The 22,128-nt window shown below is 40.8% G+C and overlaps 1 protein-coding gene across 1 annotated transcript in view; it reads left to right on the forward strand.

The window, feature by feature from the left end:
* Positions 1-5,526: 5,526 nt before the first annotated feature.
* Positions 5,527-22,128, forward strand: part of BICD1 (bicaudal D homolog 1 (Drosophila)) — a gene marked incomplete at its 5' end in the record, with an annotated part of 84,300 nt that continues 67,698 nt past the window's right edge. The window contains one exon of the mRNA XM_010154758.1: positions 5,527-5,739. Within this exon, the coding sequence (XP_010153060.1) occupies positions 5,527-5,739 (213 nt within the window). The remainder of the gene's footprint in view (positions 5,740-22,128) is intronic.

Here is a 22,128-nt window from a genome sequence, read left to right on the forward strand (position 1 = left end):
GGTTCAGTGCCACCTACTGTGTTCTTCGAGAATAAAACACAGATTGTCCAAGACCCTGGACAATCTGTTTACCCAAAATCTGTAGGAGCAGGATGACAAACAGCCAAGTGATGAGAACCCAGCACTGGGCTTACACCTGTAAGAAAGCCCATGGAGACGAAGATTCCCAGTGAGGCTGCATGCTGGCTTGGATTTGCTAGCAATGAAACTGCTACGTGCAGGTTGATTTCAGCAGCGTTCAGGTGAGCGTGGTGTAGAATATTGGAGGTAAGTTAAGGATATAATGTGGTGTGGCCCCATTTAGACAGATCTTACAGGGGAGCAGTTTTGTACCAGCTGGTTTTGAGGGAAGGGCTAGAGCCTGCTCAGCTCCTTTCCCCACTTTGCCTAGAAGGGATTTCCTCACAGACCATTGTTCTGCCACTGATTGCTCCTTAGCAGAAAAATGTCAGAGAACTCTGAGCTTTGGTTAATAAATTGTGAAGAAAGGAAAAAACATGTATAGTAAGCTTAAATGTAAAAATCTCTTCTCTGAAAGAGATACAGAATTGCAAGTGACTAAGGGAATATTAAGTGATAAGTAGGCATTCAAGTTGTAACACAAAATAAAGCCTGTCCCTGACATTAACCCTGTTAGGCATCTCTAGCAAAGATTTCCATCTGTGGTTCCATACTGCCATTTGCCTAGGAAATACACTACCCTCTTGGATAATTCCAAACTGCTTTTTCCATGCTTTTGTGTTAGGAATGTGGAGGTAACCAATACATAATTCCACTTTGCAGCAAGTTAGAAGCTGAAATGGTAAGCATCATTTGAACAAGTTGAATGCGGTTGCATTATGCACCAGAAAAACTACATTAAGTGTCAAAGCCATAAAGGGAGGCTGCCTTCTCGTCCTGATAGCAGTCAGGTCATGTTTCATTGCTTATTAATCATCACAGGCAAGAAGAGTGAGTTTCAATGTAAACACTTTAGACTTCCTGCCCCAGGAGGTGGCTAGTAAAAATAAAACTGAAACTCAGAAATATCATCCTTCCTTACCCACTTAGGTTTCGAGCTGATCTTTTGCATCTGTGCTGCTTTCTACACCTAAATTAGAGCTCTTGCTTTTCTTCCTTTCCCCCTCCCCCTTTTTTTTTATACTACATGAAATGATGTCTGAAAAATGAAAATTACATGTCACTTGCTGCACATTAGATTTCTATTGCTGTTTAGATTTGTCATAAATAGTGTTATGTATGTTGTTTGGAACAGTCGTATTTTTCTATTGCTCTTTTACAAATCTGTGCCCATTCTGTTCACTGCATTATTTCATGCCAGTTTGCTTCTGACACTGGAATTTCCATCTGGGGTTACTTAGAGTTCAATGGCAGATGGTGTTTTCCCCATAAGTTACGCTTTTCTCCATGAACAGGTCGACTTGTTACCTGTGCATGCCCACGGTTGCCATCCTTTTTCATGTACTCAAATATTGATCGTTAATTTATCATTCTCAAAGTTCAAATTTTTAGGAAACCCCTGAAAAGTCATGATACTGTTACACAACTCTCAGGTCTCTGAAAATATATGCAGTACTTAATGGTATCTTGTTACTCAGTTTTTAAGACCAACTTTTTTTTTTTTTTTTGTATCTCCTAACTCAGTCCAGAGCATCTTTTCAAGCAAAGGCTTGACAGCAGTGGTGGGACTAGTACAAGTTGAAATTCAGACTGGTCTGTGTTGGGACAGTCTTTGTAGCTGACTTCAGCTAGCGTGCCTACACTGGGAGGGGGTGTTTCTCAAGGGACTAGAAACCATAAAGGGTTATACAGCCCTCTCTGAGTCCCAATTTGAATTTTGAAGATGATGTGGTTTGTCAGAAAAGCTCTGCAATGTAATTGCTGAAAGTAAGAGCCACCAAGGGACCAGTAGTGATTTCTAAGTGGTTTTAATGAGTAGTTGCACCAAGCAAAGCTGCAACACACTGAAAAGGACTGTGGTAATTAATATGTCTGCAAGACACAGCACAATACCAAACCAAAATCCTATCATAGAAACAATGTGAGTTGGGCACTGCTCCCACAGCAACAACTACAGGTCTTTGCTTCTGTAGTTACTTTTTCATGCTTCGCTCATCGCCTGTGTTGATGTACCTGTCTCAATCCAACTGAGAGGTTGGAAGATCGTGGAAGAGCCTGGCCCTGCTTTTGCCACCCTGGCATCGCCTGCAATCTGGTATAAGGAGAAGCTGTTGTGGTACTAATATAGGTGACAAAGTATTTTTAGGCAGGAACAACATCTCTCCAGGAGCCAAGTTATGTATCTTCACTATAAATATCTGACTAAAATATTGACATCTTCCTCAGGGATGAGCACAGGGAATATCTGCTTTGTTTGCGTGGTGGTACTTCCTCTCCCTTGGTGTCACGTAGAACCAAAGGAAAGCTGTTTCCTCAGTCAGGTGTCCATACCAGCCTGGTATTTTCCCATACACGATACCATAAGATATGCTCAGCAAACCTGTTTATATCTGGCACTTGACCCAAACACAGGTGAACTTTCTTTAGCCTGCAGTTCAGGTTGCCACCTTCTCATGTTTGGACCTTCTGCTGCTTCCTTCCTTCCATACCCGATGCTAATGACAGCTGCATCCAGCTCTCACGTATAAGTGCCTGTGTTTGTACCAAATGCTCCTACAGTTTGTATCTCATCCATTACTGGCTCTTAGCAGTGTGGATTTCCCTGCTCCTGGGGACCTTTTGACTCTGTCCTGTCCAACATGGTCAGGAGGTGGCTGTGAAGGCTGAAGTGGGCTGTTCCAGGCTGCAGCCTGTCTGCGCTGTTGGCTGACCGTGGTATTCATGCAAAGGGGTGGTCTGAGGTGAGGCACGCTGTCCCCTCCAGGTCTGGAAAACAGTGGTGGTTGTGCCTGCTATGGACTTAGTTGCCTGAAAAACTTTTCAGGTCAGCTAACTGTTCCTACTATAGGGATGGCTTCAGTGAAATAAGTGGGCACAGCTAGCTGAAATATTTATATCATAGCAAGATTAAATAATTTTTCTTAATATGCTTACTTATTCATAAACCCCTATAAAGTATAAAATCAAAATAGAATAAGCATCTGGCTACCAGTTGAAAAATATTGATGTATAGCTTAATTCAAAAGTGATCAGTCTCATGGAAGGGCTTAAGTGAGTGTGTCTGGAAAGTTTAAACTTTCCGGTGTTCAATACAGATCATGAAATACAGAAGCAGGACTTTCTGCTTGATTTTTAATTAAAAGACATCTCATGTTCCTCTTCTTGTTGCATGGATCTGCATAATTTCCATTGATATGGAAGGAAAACTATGCTTCCTTCCTCTGATTTTTAATGTATAGCAGTTTGAGAAAGAATTTGAAGAGTATAAAATACAGCAGTGTTCAAATTTGGTTTCATAACATTTAAATTATTTTCCCTGACATGTTCTCTAGCCATGGGTACAAGGAAATGTTAAGTATACAGTAACTTTACATTATGCTATACACCCTCCCTGAAATCTGTATGGTCATTCTCAAACATCACACATGCTAAAATGCACCTTCGAAGTACAACTGAGGAAAATCAGGTCGTATCTGGAAGGCCGTAATCACTATGTATGGGTATTTACCCAGAGCACTTCGACTATAGTTCTCTGGTAGAGAGGGCTCCAGCTTCCGTTTCTACACGACCTTCTCTAGCCCTGCCAGTCCTACCTGCTGTTCTGTGTTTGGATTTTCCCCCTGGACACATGGCCTTCAGATTTGTCTCGTAGGGTCTTCATTAGACTGGTGCTTTTTGCTCAGTGCCTAATTAAGAACAGTGAGCTGCTGAATGTAAGTATGTAGAGTGAGATATAATTTATTAGCAGTGTTCCTGAAACAGTCATCTTAGATTCTCAGCCATAGTGACTGAATCAGTGCTTAGCAGTTTCATTAAATTGAATTTCTTGTTATTTGGATAATCCTATTCGGCAAGTTGCTGATGCTTGCTATTTCAGTAACTTGTGGTCCTTTGAGAAGACAGCTGGGTTAATACATTATTGAATATTTTTAGAATCCTTTAATGCTGAGTTCACAGGATTCTCTAAGTGAAGTAGACTTAAAAGCTAAAAAGTTTTTGAACAGAGTTTTGCTTTGAAGTTTCTAGGGGGCTGCTTCAGTCCTTGTGCCAGTAAAACTTAGAATGTGTTCTGAAAGGCTATAAATGGCAGCAGTAAAACAATGGATTTCATTTGTTCTTATTGATGGGAAAGCACAAGAGGCCACTGCTTACAGTGGGTACAAATGTGTGCTCTGCTTTGTGGTTTTGTAGGACTGGGTACAAATTAAGAGTTTCCCACTGAAAGAATACATATTTTCATGACTTTTCTCTCTCTCCCTCCTGTATTGGGGAAAAAAAATTAAAAAACAGTCTTTCGAACACAGCCTCTTTAAATTAAGATATCTGAGAGAGCTTTTGCCCATGTTAGGCTAAATATTATTAACATCAGAGGCTGCCTTTTGGCTTTTTCCAGAATTAGGTGATTCTTTTTCCAGAATTAGGCTCTTTCAACCAAGAGCCTGTTTTTAAAGGTAATACAAACAGAACTGGTTTTGCTTTTATTTTGCTTTACATTTAATTGTATTAATACATTATTATTTTTATATTATTTTGTTATTACTCTTTTTTATGTTGTTATATTATTGCAGGTTTTTCCCTCTCTGTCTTTCATAGCTAAATGATACCTCAAACACTTCCACTGTTGTGGCTTGTGCTTTGCCTTCTTTCGGGTTGCTTTAGAGCTGTCCAAAATGACATCAGAAATTGTCACTGAGAAATACTGCCTTATCAAATGCATCGCTTTAAGCCAGTAACAAGAAGGTGAAGGAAATCACTGAAAATTACCTATATAATTAGAAACTTCTTGAGTACTTAGATATTGTTTCTTTTCAGCAGAAAACACTGAGTACAGATGAAATGAAGGGGCTGTCCTGTGCTTCGCTTACCAGCAGTGTAGGTGGCCACTGCTTGACCCTCAGCTCATTTATCTTTCTTTCAAGTTATGGAAAGCTTTTTTCCATACCATGAAGTCAGCTCCTATAATAAGAATGTTGGGAATGGAAGGCAATTTAGAAAGGCTTGTCATCTATTTATGCTCTTTAAAAAGCAAACAAAGCACACATCTATTTTGCAGAACTAGAGAAGAAAGGAATTGACGTATTATCAGCTGGCCTCATGCAGGAGAGTTAAGCACTGGTGCTAATTAATGGCTAGTTAGCAGAGCACCATCTTGATCTCTGTGGAGGTCGCCTGGATAGGGGCCATAAATCCATACTGCAAATGGGAACAGCTTCAAGATGCTTCATTTCAGCTAAATGAGATGGTGGCCCTCAGCTGCTCGGAGGCTGCTAAGGCAGTATTTATTAGGTCAGAGTTTGGGACTCACAGATCTATTTCATTCCCGCTGGCTATGCAGCTGCTCGTTGTTGTTGATAATTTTTCTAGGGCTTCAGTCATTTTATACTGTGCACTGTTTTCCTCTGGCAGGCGTTTGGACAGTCCTTCTCAATTCACCGTAAAGTGGCTGAAGATGGTGAAACACGTGAAGAGACTCTCCTCCAGGAGTCTGCATCAAAAGAAGCTTATTACCTCAGCAAGATTTTGGAGATGCAGAATGAGCTGAAGCAGAGCAGGGCGGTGGTCACCAACGTTCAAGCAGAGAATGAGAGACTTACTGCTATCGTCCAAGACTTGAAAGAGGTAAAGGGGGGGTGTGCAGGGAGCAAGGGGCTGAATTTTCTATTATGGACAGGATGGCTCTGAGCCATGAAAATACTACCGGAAGAAAAAATGCTCACCTAACCCATCTGTGATCGTCCCAGAAACCAACTGTCCTGAGAGGGCTGTGATTTGGAAAGGTGAAAATGTAACTTTTTTGTAAACATTCCTAAACAACAACAAAAACCCCTACAAATATAACCAAACCTAATTCAGCAAGCTGTAATTGCTCAAGTACCTTTAGTATTTTGCAACACCTATGTAAGTGAGTTTTACATAAACACATATTCTGCACACTTCTGACATTTGTGCAACTCCTCTCTTTCTCAATATTTGCATCACTTCTTAAGTATTCTGGATTGGCTAGAATTAGACAAAGCTTTCACCAGATTTCTTCTCCTGCAGAGCAAAGTTAAAATGCATGATCATGTTTAGAAAATGGGCAACATTAAGGAAGCCAAATGTAGTTAATTACCACATGGGACATAGTGGTTGTTGATTAATTTCAGTGGGGAAATTAGTAATATTTAATAATTTGACTGGTTTTTTTTTGATATCTGGAAGTTTACACAGACATCTTTTACTGTTGCTTCCGTATCCCAGTTACTGTAGAACTGATCTAATTTTACTAACTTATTCTTTCTATATTGATCGTTAGTTTGCACAGTCCATGTAGCAAAGCTCACACGACCATGCACAAGAGGATGTTGACTGTGTTTTCTCCAGCTTGACAAGCAAGTTGGCTCTTGCTGACGTCCTCGTACACTCCCTAAGATGCAGATGTCCTGCCACTCTGGCCAGCACTAATTGTGGTCAAATGGAGGATAAGGGATACAGAGTATCAAGCCCTCATTACCTGTCCTGGGTTCCTCATAGATTTGTGACCACATGCTCGTTTTGGGTGTGCTTCCGTGCCTGTAAGGAGTTGACATTTATTGAAATCTTTCGCCTCTTCGATTTGTCCCACTCCTGTGAGTCACTGTGCAACACTGCTGGTCTACTTGTTTCTCCCTAGTCACCTGCCCTGGGTGTCTGAGGAGTTGCACATGAGTCTGTTATGACCTTGACCCTGCTCATTGTCATGCCTTCAGTGCACAGTTTGCTTTTATCTTTCTGCCAGTTCTTCTAGTGCTTTCACACACATTTAATAACTCATTCGTAGTGGTCTTACTGTTTCTCTTATAAGACAGCTTTGGGCCCCTCGCTTCAACAAAGGCATTGAGGGGCTGGAGTGTCCAGAGAAGGGCAACGGAGCTGGGGAAGGGGCTGGAGCACAAGTCCTGTAAGGAGTGGCTGAGGGAGCTGGGAGTGTTCAGCCTGGAGAAGAGGAGGCTCAGGGGAGACCTGATTGCCCTCTACAGCTGCCTGGAGGGTAGGGTGCAGAGAGGTGGGTGTTGGTCTCTTCTCCCGAGTGACAAGTGATAGGACAAGCCGAAATGTCCTCAAATTGCACTATGGAAGGTTTAGATTGGATATTAGGAAAAACTTCTTTGCAAAAAGTGTTGTCAGTCATTGGAACAGGCTACCCAGGGAGATAGTTGAGTCACCGTCCCTGGAGGTATTGAAAAGGTGTATGGATGAGGTGCTGGGGACATGGTTTAGTGGTGGACTTGGCAGTATTAGATTAATGGTTGTGCTTGATCTTAAAGGTCTTTTCCCACCTAATTGATTCTATGATTCTGTATTTTCTGTATCTGAGTAGAACAAGGTCCTCTTAACCTGCAGAAACACCTGGACCAGGCTCTCTCTGGGACTGGGTTCTTCACTCCCATTGAGCATTCTTATTTAATGATTGCATTGGACTTGCCGATAATGCAAGTCAGGTTTCAGTAATAAGTAAATATATGCTATTTATTCACAATTTCCAAATAACATATGTGATTGTAATTGCTGCTGTGGTGGTTAACAAAAAAAAAAAAAGAAAACAACAAAAAAAAAACCCACAACACCAAAAAGGAAACCAAGTTTATATCTGCTAATCCTAAAATCTTATCCTGAAAGCTTCCCTGGTAGCAGGCAGCCAGCTGCTGATACACCTACCTAACCGTTTGGTTAAAGCTTGCAGGCAGGCAGAATCCTAATGACCTGGGGTTCAGTCACAAATCAGCAACCAAGTTAAAGAAAAGACGCGTTTGCCTTTGTACTTGATTCCTTCCTCTGGGGTCTCCTTGGGATTCCTTGAAATGCAAATCTCCCTTCCATTTTCTATCATGATTATCGATCTGTAAGTTATTCAGAAGGCAGTTTCAGTACCTGTCCTTGCTAGAATATTGATTGTCCTCACTTCTTTGGAGATAATAGTAACCCCTAGTGTGAGACCAGCTGGAATTCTTCCCTATTCTAATCCTAAATAGAAACAACCCCTAATAGTTAATTAAAAGTATAAGAAAATAATTTACTTGAATAAAAATAAGACTGATAAACTGCTTTTTATTATTAAGATGTTGTTGGACCCTGAGTATAAAATCCTTGACTGTGTTGAACTTTTATTTCATAGAACTACCGTCAATGTATTTAAATATAAATGGGATTACTGCCGTCAGTTCATTACCAAGCTTACGCCAGACACTATGATGATTAATTACTGGAATATGATAAGAGATAGAGGGTGATTGACACCAACCTCTGGCTCTTAGGGATCTTGTCACACTGAATTACACTGGTATTTCACCTTGTGCTCAGAGGAGTCTCACCCTTGTACCCAATTCTGTACACCTTGGCCCAAACATATAAACCTGAAGACTGGTTTTAATGAAATGTCTGGTACATTTTGGGGTAAAGACAGTCATTAGAAGCTGCCACCAGTAAATTGCTACAATGAGAAAGTAATTTGTCTCTTTAACTGGTATATTTGAAAATCTAGTTGGAGAAAATGCAGAATTAAAAAAGAATGTCTTTATGTGAGCAGCTGTACTGAGTGGTGTAAAGATAGATCTGGTCTCTTCCCCTCCCTGCTTCACCACCCCCCAAGAGAATATGCTTTATAGTTGTTTTTTAAACCTTACAAAGGTATCTTGCAAGCTAAACCAAAAAATAATTACTTCTTTCACCTCCAGACTTAGTATAAAAGGTTTGAAAAACTGCTTTGTGGTTCTGGAAATAGCATTTAAATGACAGAAATGTATGGTACTTTATCTGTGCACTCAGCCCTCCCTTATGATACTGAAGACTGATTGTTAGGTTTTCAAAAAGTGACCCTTGTTATTGGTACCACACCCCAAAATAACACAGTCAGTTCTCCTCCATTCTCTAGTCTGTCATGGGGGTTCCCTTCCAAATAGGTTCTGCTTTCTGAATTTGCTCAGAAATCCATAGTCCTATGAATGTGTATGAGCATTTTGTGAACCAGCAGAATATGCTCACATGAATGCTGATGGCTTTTAGGAATCTTGGGATTCTGTAGCCACGGAGTTTAAAAATTCATGCTTTTTTGCAAGTATCTGCCATATAGTCACAGCTGATGGCTGCAGGGCAGCTTGACCTGCATCCCTCTTGCTATAAAAGGGAATGTATCAGGCTCAGGTCTCAGGAGATTATGCATCTCAGTTTGGGAAAGCAAACAAACTGATTTCAATGCTCATCACTGAAAAAAGACATGTTTTTGAAGAACGTGAGCATTTTATTTCACACTGGTGCAGGATGAACCAGGAATCTCTGTACACAGATAGCTTTCTAAACTCAAGGTAAAATGATCTAAAGAGTAAAACCAGCAAAATTATTTTTGATGTAATAAAAATCCCTAGAATTTTTAATAGGAATATTTTTAATTATCATATAACTAAATATATATTTTGTAAAGGAGGTAGTCCTTTTCATTCTTTTCTCCCATCAAGACCTCAGTCAGGGGACATAAAATTTTATTTGGAGACTCTTAAAACTGAATCAGCAAATGCTCTGATTTTAGAAGTGAGGGGGAGAGGTAATTTTTTAGCAGAGACCAGATTTCATGTATGTTGTGAATCACATGGTTTATGATAGCTGGCCTTTTTGTGTGGAGAAATCAGTATAGTTATTAGCCTATCTAACTCTTTCTAACTGCCTGACTTTATATTGAATATTAAAGTGGTTTGATTTTTTTTTTGTTTGTTTGTCTTGTTGTTTGGGGTTTTTTAAAAAATAGAATCTTTTATTATTGTCTAATTCTTCAGTGTTTGGGTTTTTTTGTATTTAAAAAACCACTGTGTTTACTTATAGTCAGGAGATGAGTGACTGGTTATTCCATTTCTGCTACTGAAAGATTTCCTTATGGTAACCATAAACACTCCATAGTTGGATAAAGAAGATGAAAGCACTGCTCTGAGAAACTGATAAAGTGGTTATTCAAGCAGAAATGATCCAGCTCAGAAGCTGAAGCAGAAAGTTCTTGTGATGAGATTGGGCTCCTCCTTCACTAGCAGGCTGAATGCCTTGGAGCTGGGCATCTGACTCAAAAGAAGTGGTAACTGAGCAGAAAAAAAACCACAAGGAAAAGAGTAGGTGAAGCTGTAGAAAATAGAGATGAAAGACTGTAGTATGGTTTGAGTTTTGACTAGGATTAGGAATTGTGTGAGGTGGGTAGATGAATGCTTTGGGCCTGAAGAGGCTGGCAGGTATGGGTCAGCTCTTCCTTCCCAACAACACTAATGAAAAGGAGAAATAACAAGAAAGCTGATATGCAAAGGGTTAAAACTCATAGTCTGTGCTACTAAATGTGTTTGCAGCAGCTGCTAGGCTTGCAGAAAGGAATCAGCACCTGGGTACCTGCGGTCCGGGAGACAACAGATGAAGGAGGAGGTGTATGTGATGGCAGTGTTGGTGGGCTGTGGCAACAGCACACGCCCGGGCTTGTGGAGGGGCAACAGCAGGGATGAGGGCAGTGCAAAACTGAGTGGGGAGGAAAATATAATTTGGTGAGGCTTTACGTGCTGAAACCAGATTGAAAAAAAAAATCCAGGATGCAGTTGTGCAGCCCTGCTGCCCTTGAAATCAAAGGCTGAACTTTTATTCCCTTCAGCAGTACGGAAGTTCTTCACACTAACCAGGAAACATATGGGTGTGACAGCTTGGACTCTTTGAGGGGAACCTATGTATGGTGCAAAGCACGAGCGCTTGTGGTGGGTGAATAATGATAGGTTTTACTGCTAACTGGGGCCATTTCAGGGCCATTTCATGCTAAGCAGCCACATCTGCATGCTGAAAACACACAAGAAATGGAAAAAATTTACAGGCATTGTGTTCAAGTTGACTTTTATCTAAACAAAATATTAACAACTGGTATTTTTTTAGTAAATATACCTTTAAAAAATTCCTAATTTGCTATTTCCTGTTCAGATATTATACTTCTTTAGTCTGAAGAATTAGGTTTTTCTTTCATTTCTGACAATTCAGAATAAAGCCTAAAAACTTTAAGTATGAACAGATATCTAGCTAATACCCACACCAATTTCAGGTTCTTGTTTTGTTGTTCTGGAGTTAGACTCTAATAGGATTTGTGTACATAGTGCTTGCTATTTCATGTAGGATGTAGTTGGGTCCAAAACCAAGAGCCTTAACATATTCATTTGTCATCTACTCCTGGAGGCTTCTATGGTCCTTAAGTGAGTGTTTCCACCTGTAAAACTTTCTGCCCATCTAATGGTTCCAGACATGTTCAGGAGCATCTCTGGCTTGGCCTGAGGTCTGTTACTGCACTGCTGCTGGACATTGAGCACTGCTGTAGCTGTTACTGGGATTCTCCAAGGAGATGTCTTCCTAGCTGACCTCATCACCCAGTGATATCCTTCCACTCTCTGGTTCTGTGATTGTGGCAAGATTTGGGGCTCAGATTTCTTTTCTACCTGAGGGATTATGAATCCACTTCTCCATCTGAAGAAAATGCCCTACCAGTCAGTTGGCAGGCTCTTCATTCCTTCAGATGATGCCGTTTCACTTTGTTGGGGGATAGTTAGTATTTCGTGCATCAGGGAGAGTGAGCAAGCTCATAAGAATGACTGTAGCCTAAAGTCTAAGCCACTCAGCTGGGACTAGGGAACGAGTTCTAGTCCCTATTTCAATGGATGTTTAATAAGAAATACTTAAATATTAATTGGCCAGAGACCAGGAGCTCAACTTTGTGTTGAAGAGAGATGGAAACGACAGGTCTGGGGGAGGAATTACTGCTGTGAACCATGTCCCTGTGGGAAGCACCTTCTGGCAGCCCAGCTATGGTGACAAAGCTCTCTTGGAATGAATTCTCTTCAGTGTTATTACTGAGACAGGGAAGTGACTGCAGTGTTGACGCTGACAATGCACGCAGCGTCCTTCCATGATCTCACCTGCTCCCTCATAGTGATGTCCTGTGCTTCCCACTGGCCACATCGACAGCCCACTCAACCTACTGAAAAATACACATTTCTTCTGGCATTTGCACTCGTTGAGTGAAATCCTGCATTATAGATATATTTATCATCTTACTAACATTATGCTGGTACTTGCAGCAATGGCTTCATTTCTAGAAGGAGAATGAGTAAGGAAATATGGTGAAGTATTCAGTGTGGCCATGGCTAATGGTGTCCTCATCTTCATGTACCTTCATGCAAACATTGCTTTTTGTATAGAAGCAATGTGATGCTGGATCAGCTTGCAGAGATGACTCTGGGTGTCAGAGCTGCCTGAGAAACAAAGTGCAGCCAAGGATGGCACAACTGTTTCTCCTGTCAGGAGAACTCCCTAGTCACAATTTAAGGTAGCATTAGCAGTCACTTTAATTGACTATATTTACATTCCTTTGTTTTGGAAGTTTCTTTCAACTGGCTAGAACTGGCTCTAAATTAGGCTTAGAATATAAACTTGTTACTTTGCCCACTGGGGTGTGTTTTTCTTTTCTCTCTCCTGTTTTTAGAAAAGCCTGCTGAAGAGAGATTTTCCAGCTTGCTGGTGCCTAGCAACCCTCATAAATTTTTCTCCCTCCTTTGCTGACAGTGCTAATGGGTGGCGGGTTTTTTTGTCATGAGAGGCTGAAAAGTTTTCTAAAAATGTGTTGTTTCCTCCTGCTTTCAGGAGAAGTTTTGAGAATGACCCTTAATCCTAATTATCATGTAATAGAATAATGTTCTGTAACATGGGAAATTTTATTAGATGTTGTTGACCTGCTTCAAATCAAACCCCAGTGTATACTTGTGTCTTACCTGAACTTCTTTAAAAAACATGTTAACAGTTTCTGTAATCAGTCAGGTGTCTTTGACTTATGTCAGCAAACTGGGGCTTGTAATCCTACCAAATTTGTCCTCATGCTTTAGAATGGATAGATATGCCAGTAGCCTGATACACCTGTCTGTCAAAGAGCAAGCTTTGAGTATAGGCAGCAAGACTTGTGTAGACTGCTTCTGAGTGCCCTGATTAACAGGTAAAGAGTTTAATTATTAATCTGACATTCGACCCCATCTACTACTTAGTTATCACCAAACACTTACTTGTGGTTCTAGTTTTACACATTGACCAACAAACCACTTACTCCTGCAGGTGAAACCAAAAGTACTCGTGGTAAGAGTCACCCTTTTATTTCCTGAAATATGGTTTATAATCCTAAATTGCCATAGTCATAATTGCTCATAAAATGGTTGTGTCTCCAAGCTCATACTCCTCATAAGCACCAACTGTAATAGAATAGGAAGGTCAACAGTGCAGGATAAATACATTTGTTGTAGCACTGTTTGTTCAGGGTAATCTTCAGCTCTTTATTCTGCTGTTCTTGCCCTCAAACATACCTGCAAGCTACCAAAAGCAGCTTTGATTGGTTGTGTTTCCTGTTAATGAGCCTGGAACAATAACTTAGGATGCAAACTTGTGATCCGACACATGCATGACACCGTTTTCTTTGGCAAGGTTCAGGCATTTAGCTCTGCTGTGAATAACAGAGTCAAACAATGGACAGTAGGGAGGTCAAAAAAAGGCCAGGCGAGATAATGGAGCATAACCAAGGGACTGTTGCATAAATACAGAGTGCCTTATTATAAACATTCCAATTCCCAGCTCCTTCTTTCAGAAAGGGTCCTTTGCAGGGCCTCAAATAGAAAATGAAAGGGTGTACTTTCAGCTGTACTGCGTAATCTCTGGGCAGTAATTAATCAAATCAGGATCTGGCAGTGCTCGTTCTTACGTAAGGTCTGTGAAATAATGACCCCTTATTTGTGCCGAGGTAGTGTTTCAAAGCCCTTTCTCTACCCCCCTGTACAAGATATTTCTGTGAGAATGTCCTGAGAGGGTCGTTTGTGGAGGCAGAGGTATACTTGTGTTTAAAGAAGAGCAGGGGTATCAGTGCTACTTACACCTGGAGATCGAGGCCCAGCACCAGCTTAGGAAGTTCTTCAACGCCCTGATGCAGGGGAGGGGATGCCAGGAAAGCATCATCATCTAACATCTGTTTCTCAGGTATCACACACCTGTGAGTGGACTTATGTGAGCTTTAAGAATATGTTAGTTTTGTGCAGCTTCTACTTCTTTTAAAAATGTGTAACTTGGTTGATTTAGTTTTGTTTCTAGATGTGGAAGCCCTCATAAGAATGGCTTGTGCTGACTCACTCTTTACAGTATTAATTTGCTGGTTAAGAATAACTTGGGCTTTTGTCTATTCAAGTGGTGTGGAGTAAGACCGTTTTTGGCAGTGCTGGGATTAGCTGTGTTGCCAGTTTTTAAAAGAATCCTTGCAATGTGATCTGGACATTCAGGAGCAAGAGTCCGGGAGCTGTGCTGGCTTGTACATTGTGACCTTGTTCATTTGCCCAGGATTAAATGGGAAGGGAAGAATACCCTGGGTGTCAGACTTTCTGAAGCTCAAGTCCAAAAGCTTAAGCACTATTCCAGATAAAGACAAGACCTAGCAAGGAGAAGGAGAAATTTTTGCTGAAAACCCTCACTGCCTGAGCACATCAGCAAATAGAGCGTAAGTTTCAGCAAATTGTGCCACTGATGAAGAATATTAAACAAAGAATGAAAGCAAGGTTGTTGTCACTGTTCCAATTAATTCCCTTTGATATGTTTTAAAAACACCCTGAGCAGTTCTCAGTTTAAAAAAAAGAGAAAAGAGGAAGTTAAAGCTTCTCTGAGAGACCGATGCTGTTTTTCCCAGTCACTCAGTGTTAGAATGTGCCTGGCAATTGTTGAACATTTTATGCCATCAGGAATCATTGGGGTTACAGAACAGTAATCTCAAAGTATTCCCAGTCGTCAGTACACAAGTGGTGCAGTCATATTTCTCTTCTCCTGGGAGTCCCCGTGTGCGTTGTAGCTCTGCCTGACTTTACCTCCTGTTGCTGACTTTCTCCTGTTCTCTGCATATGGGTGCATCACTGTCTGTCTTCTGAACCTGCTTCCTCCGAAACTTTTGCCATTGCTCATGATTAAGCATCGCAGAACTGATGGCACTGAAGAGTCATTGATTCAGAGATGAGACCCACCAAACAAAGCTGAAAAACCTAGCAATATCTTCTGTACCTCTGATTAGTACTTAGACCTTGAAAAGAACTCGTGCATGCTGATCATGTGCATAATAATTAGCAGCCAAGGTAATTGAGCTTCCACATCTGCTCTTATTTGTTCAAAACCCACTTTTATTTTCAGTGTATTTTTACTTGTCCTTTAATCAACACTGATTTATTTGTAAGGGTTTCTCCTGGAATTTACCTGGTAATTTTGGGCAATGGGATTTACCTTTTCCTAGGGAAATGCCTTAGATATCAGGGCTCAGAGCATTGCTGGTGACCTGTCCCCAGCAGCAGATGATTTGTTAGGTGTGATCACAGTGAGACTGAGCATGACACACCTAATACATACCTTTGGATAGTCAGCAACTGGTAAAAATTTTCTTGGCAAAAAAGGCCATCAAACAAATAAAAAGAAAGAAGCCACAAAAAAGCAAAACCTATGAAACCCTGAAAAATATAAGGGAAAAAAAAGATGTTTCTGGGGTTTATATTTGTGTGCTCTATATGATGGCATCCTCTCATTGGGCTTCATTCAGGCTACACCTTACAGACCGAATCCTGCTCTGCGTGACAGTGTGATGCCATTCTTCAGAATGGTTCTCTGCGGACTAGGCTCTTCTTCTCAATTCCCCCTTCTGCCTCAAAACCCCAAACTCATTACCAGTTTGGCACTGGTATGAAATCATTAATAAGTTCTTGGCTTCCGTCATGCATGCTAATAGTGCTTTCTGCAACAAACTCTGTTCTCAAGGGGAAACATATAAGACTGAGATGACAGGAGGGTGAACAGCAAGAAACTCAAATATGCCACCTCTTTTTCTCCCTTTGCCCTTATTACAATATATGAGACAAGCTGGTTACTTTCAGTTATTCTCACCAGTCAGCATCCAGGAGGGAGGGCAGCGAGTCAGGCAGAGGTCAGACAGTGTTACCACCCTTTCATTGTGATGGTCAAATCCACTTCTAAGCTTCAGGACTGAGAGAAATGCACTTTTGCTGGCAAATGTTTTAGATGTGTACGTGCAGATGCTCATACATAATCAGAGCTTGTCTGTTCCTGTGATGTTATTGTTGCAAAAAACCTCATCAAATAGGTAGAACTAGATATGAGTGCAATTTTTGTCTTCACTGCTCATTTATTCTGCCTGTGCAGCCTTTCCGATCCTTCTGAAGCACAGTACATTGGCTCTTTCAGCCAAATGTGCCTTGAAGGCATCATCGTAGATAAGTGATTTTCACTTTAGTGAAAAGGTCAGGATGTCTGTTCTGATGCTGGCTCTGAACTGTATGTGAAGAATCGCTGTGGCATTACAGTGTCAGCTTCAGAGTGAGGTGGGTTAAAAATGGGCCAGTTCCCATCAGTCCTGCATACCTAGTCAGGGAAACAGGACACATGATTTTGTTTGTAATGCCATACTGTGGCTTTTGGCTAATGATACAGGGTAGCTTACATTTGTTGCTTATATTCCCTCCTGTCCCATTTTCCTAAGGGAAGTGGCTACACAACAGCAGTAAGAAGATCCTGGTTCTGTGCTTAGTAGCGGTATGTGATTAAAATGACAAGGGCAAAATCCTGGTCAGTGGGCAGAAAAGAGGGTGATTCTTTCTCAAACAGCTATTCCCAGGAGGTGTTTCACAGGCGGTGATTATCTGCCCCTCTCAAATAAGACACGCAGAGAGCTGAAAACACATGAGAAACGTAGGGAAGGAAAAGTGAAAAATCTAAATAGGTATGGACGGGCGATAGTTGTCAAGTAATTAGGAATATATTAAAGAGAAAAATGTAATGTTTTGGCCTATACAAGTCAGCAGCAAGGTTCCATGAACTGATTCTGCCTTGGTTTGCTCCAAAAATCTGAGGGCAAAAGGATGGCCTTGGTGGTTGTCCAAGACTTCAAACGCCATCAGAGAAGGACTGAATCTGCAGACCGCTTTGTAAAATGTTCCAGTTCACAAAGGTATCTCAGGATGCTTTGAAGCAGAAGCATAAAAGATGTCCAAGAAAGCCTATGGATAGATTTATCTGTGATACCTTCAGACTGGTTCATAGGCACTTTGTACGACCGGTGCTCATCTTGTTTTGGCAGCGGTTCTCATAAGCATTTTACTGCTCTCTGAGTTGTTAAGCAGATAAGAAATACCAATATATGTAGATCTATGTAAGTTAGTGTGGTTTTGATATTCATTTTATTGCAAATACTTGAGAAATTATCAGAAAAGTTTTGGTTTGGAGGCTAGAAGATACAGCTGTTTTTTTTATGAAATTTGGTTTGCTCATGTTCTATAAATGTCAGCAATTTGCAGTCAGTCCCTCGTCAGCTTCCACGTATTGTGAAGCTATGTAAAAAATCTATTGTTACCCCTTGCAAATGCTTTTATAAAGGCAGTTACGAATTTTCCAGTACCTCTTTTCTTGCTCTCTTAAAGTTATGAATGACTCTTCCTCCTAACCTGACTACATAATTTCTTCTCACCAAATTATGAGATGGAGTTATACACCAGAGCCATAACTCTGTTTTAAAATAAATCACTTTATGGACTATAAATGAAATTGAGCCTTAAATTGCTAATGGAGTTTAAAAATAGTCCTATACTGTCACTGCACTTTAAATTCTATTAACATCTTCAAGGGAAAAAATTAATGACAGTGCATGTTCTGAAGTTTACAGAGTGAAAAAGTTTTAAAGCATTGGGAAGGAAAAAAACCCAGAAACCTATGGTCTGGAAACAAAATAATAAACATAAAACTCAGCTGTTGTTTCTGTTTAAGAAATTCTCCTCTTGTTAGTATGTTATCACTAGTAACAAACTCTTCTTCCATGGTCAGCTCTAACACAGGGTGGCTACACTAGCTGCCTCAAAAAAGAATTGCCTGGGTGAGCTAAGGACCATTTTGGGGGTATTTAGTGAATACTATTAGGTAGCTTCTCACTGCAGCAACCGGAAAGACAAGGTGAACCAACCACCAGCTCAGCTTCAGCAATGTTTATGTAGATTAATCATTCTTTTATACCTATTTACTTTGGGGAACCATATTTCCTTTTCAGACTCAATTAATGCATGCTGCAAACGGAGGGTGAGCTAAGGACCATTTTGGGGGTATTTAGTGAATACTATTAGGTAGCTTCTCACTGCAGCAACCGGAAAGACAAGGTGAACCAACCACCAGCTCAGCTTCAGCAATGTTTATGTAGATTAATCATTCTTTTATACCTATTTACTTTGGGGAACCATATTTCCTTTTCAGACTCAATTAATGCATGCTGCAAACGGAAACTCTGCAGTTCCCCTAAGACAGTTGACATTTTTGTTCTTAGCCGAACTCAGAAATATCAGAGAGTGATTCTTTGCATAGTCAGAATAACCAGTGCTACAACCTCTGTAGCTTTGTGCCTCGAGGCAGAAAGAGCCGTGATCATCTGTTTAAAGGCAAGATACTTAGCAAAAAAATTGTTCTTTGGCTAAAACTGGAAAGCTGCTTGCTTGCAAAGGTAGCAAAGTTATTGGAGATTGTTTTCAGCCTTATTGTCATAAAATAATGGCAATAACTGAGAGTGGATTGGAGAGATAATCTTTCTTTCAATCAAAAACCGAATGCAAAGACTTTGTTACCATTGCATTTTTCGTATCATCTTGCACTGACCTTTTCCTCCAGGGTTGTTAACAATCCCAGGACATTAAGAACAAAATAGGCTGGTTTCTTCTTTATTACGTGCAACTACTTAAGGAAATTTAGCCATGACTATTTCTTTCCTGTCCACCACTGAGGCAAAATTCTGGTATGAACCACGCCATCTTGCAATGTTTGAAATATCAAAGCTTGCCTTATTACTGAAACCTAAAACCACAGTCAGTTTTTGTTAGAGGTATTTAAGCATTTTTGTTCAACACAGGGTTTTATGCTGCACTTTATAAGGAAACTCTCCCTCTTCGTTGTGCCTTGAAGCAGTGGTGGCAGCTGTAAGCATCATTTCCATCCAAGGTCTGGAAGGTCAGGTTATGTTTAAAGCTAGTTTGCAGCTGAAAAACAGTTCAGGCCCTATAACAGTGTCATTCAGTGGTGTGGTAAAATGGGTTGTGAAAACAACAGCAAAGTAAAATAAACTCATCTCACTACTTCCACTGAAGCACATAACTCAGGGGATCTTGGGGTGCAGAGCTGTGTGTGCTGTTCCTTCTCTGGCTTTCTGCTTTCCGGCTCCCATCTGTAGTCCATTAGCAACTTTTACTATTTCAGCGTGATTGGGGTTAATTTCTAAATGTGATTTATTGCTGCCTCCTCTCATGAATAGACAGTTGGAACTTGTGTTTTCATTACGCTGTAATCCAGTTAGATTTAGATTTTTTTTTCTTGCTGTAATTTTCACTTCATAGCGTGGGGTTTTATTGCACAGCCTTGATAGCCTATTATTGTTCAACGAAGGGTGGAAAAAGTAGTTTGGGCTGAGAGACATTGTATATGAAGTAGGCATCTTGTTTTCAGTTGTTTGGGGAACAACTTTCATGTTCTTCAGACAATTGATTTGTAAACTTATTCAGTATTTTCCTAGAATTTTTCTTGACTTTTCTTTTAGAAAATAACAGCAAGCAGTGGAGCACTAATTTGGCCCTTCAGCCAAGTGCACCTGTAGTAGGAAATCTCTCCCTCCCACCTTTTCCCCCATGCTGCAGCTATTGCTGGTGCATGTGGTGGTACCCTGTCCTCGCCGTTGGCCAAGTGAACAGCAAGTTCACGCAGTACCAGTAACCTGGATTTTCACATACCTTGAAGTGAAAAGCTTCACTGAAAAATAAAAATGTCATTTATTTAAAGAGCTTGTGGTGCATTATGCAGAATGAGTAAAAAGTACTCAAATTCTTTTAAGAACAGATAGTTTACCCAATGTGAATATTTTTCTATATTCATGTACTTCATTTTTTTTTCATAAAGAGGTCTCAGACTTACTTTGAAAGAAATTATTTATCCCATATTACTGTGGCATACTCTGAGCCACGTTCTACCCCTTGGCTGGCTGGATTTACGTTGTTGTTTGGGGTTTAAAAGAGGTGTCGGAGATGTGTCTGGGTGTGTGCTCAGCTCCCCTGTGCAGGGCTGAGCTCTCGGAGGACACCGGCTGCCATCAGCATGGTGCTGGTAGAGGTTTCCTCTGCTTCTGGGTAGCCGGCTGGCTGCTCGTGATAGCGTTTGGGGCTTGTTCAGAGAGGATTTTCCTCCCCCAGGAGACGGATGGATTTCCTGTGGCTCCAGTGGGGAGAGGATAAGCAGGACATAAGTCGAGCTATGAGGGGACATGGATATGAAAGAACAACCAAAGCACTAATAGAGCAGCTTTCCTGATTAAGATAATGAACATCAGGGGTTGTATCTGGGCCTTGCACAAGTGCGCTTGTCTCTGGACTGATGGGTTGGTAGGCTTTTGTTTGCTTGTCAGGATTGCTGCTGTCTGAGGTAAGTAGGATTGGTGTTTGTGTGTTAAGAAGAGCTCGTAAGGAAAAAGCCTTTCAAAGCTGATACCACTTTTTTTTTTTTTTTCCCCAACCAGGAAATGTCTCTTGCAGATCTTACTTGCTGTTGTTTCTGAGTAAAGGGAGAACTGCAGGTATGCCTTCTCAGGCATCTATTCCATGCATCACCACCCAGGAGGACTGCATTCCTTTCTTGCCTGTGCATTATTGTCTTTCCATATATTTTGTAGCCTTATACTTTTATTAATTTTTTCCCTTACTCAGGCCAGACACATGCATTTCGACTATCCTCAGTGTAAAACTAACCTGAAGGCAAACTCAGTCATGTATTGCATCTTCAAGTAAGCTAAGAAATCCCTTATAAGATACAGGGAATGCAGTATTTATACCCTCCAGCACTGTGCCATCACAGAAAAGTCACCATACCTCAGCTTTGTGCATTTGCCCTGATTCAAGAACATTAAATCTCATACTTACTGTGGAAAAAATGAATGCAAGATTTGCATTGGAATAAAGCTCTGCAACAAAGAGAAGATTTCTAGCCTTCTTACACTGCAAGAGTTACCCTGGGAGGTGTTTTTTCCTGTGAGGTACAGACAGCTGGCTACAAGAAGCATTTTACTTGGTGCTAGATGAGACCTCAGAAGCTCTGTTCCAGTCTGTGGCCTAATTTGACTTGCTTTCTTCAATTGCTTATGTGAGGGAGAAGTTTCTGAGACCTTAAGTGCTGTGCTTATTTACACACACACACACACCCCTTTTTTTTTTTTCTTTTTCCCCCAAACTGGTCTCATCTAGGTATCAAGAGACATCAAAGAGCTCTGCATAATATGTTTACAGGCCTTGGCCAAAGTTAATCCCTAATGCATCACTATTGACCTCAGCTGAACTGGGTCTAGTATATATTTGCCTCATTGTTTGCAAATTGCTACTGAAACTGTTAAATGTTGCTGGTTTACCATGTGCATACTGGCATGCTAAGTCCAAGGGGAAGAAACCCAAACAAACCCTACACACGAACTCTACTCTGCTTTCTTCCATTCAGTACAACTGAGCTAATTTTCTTGGCCTCACTGTGCAACACTGCACTTAAACTCATTTGTCAGCTCTAGCTGTTAATGAAAATAGTGATAAAGCCAATTCTTTTTCTGAAAAGTCTCTGCTGTGCTCTGTAGGCAGGGAAGTACTCCAGTAACTCCTGTAATTAAGGCTTGTCTCCTTTGCTTGGGAACATATGGCACCATGGGATAAATAAGCAGGAAGAAGGAAGCTTTGTTTCACGCTATGAGCCAAGGTATTTTTTCCCCCGTGTGTTTCATATGACTGTATAAATTCAAAAGTGCCCCAAACCAACCCTCCTTTTCCTTCTGTGGGTAAGAGATTGACTCTCTATAAATGCTGTCATGCATGTTTTGGATGGACACGCTAATTATGCTCTAAATCAGTCATATCTGTGGGCAAGATG

This window comes from Eurypyga helias, unplaced genomic scaffold (genome assembly GCF_000690775.1).
Source record: "Eurypyga helias isolate BGI_N326 unplaced genomic scaffold, ASM69077v1 scaffold7247, whole genome shotgun sequence".
Lineage (NCBI taxonomy): Eukaryota > Metazoa > Chordata > Aves > Eurypygiformes > Eurypygidae > Eurypyga > Eurypyga helias.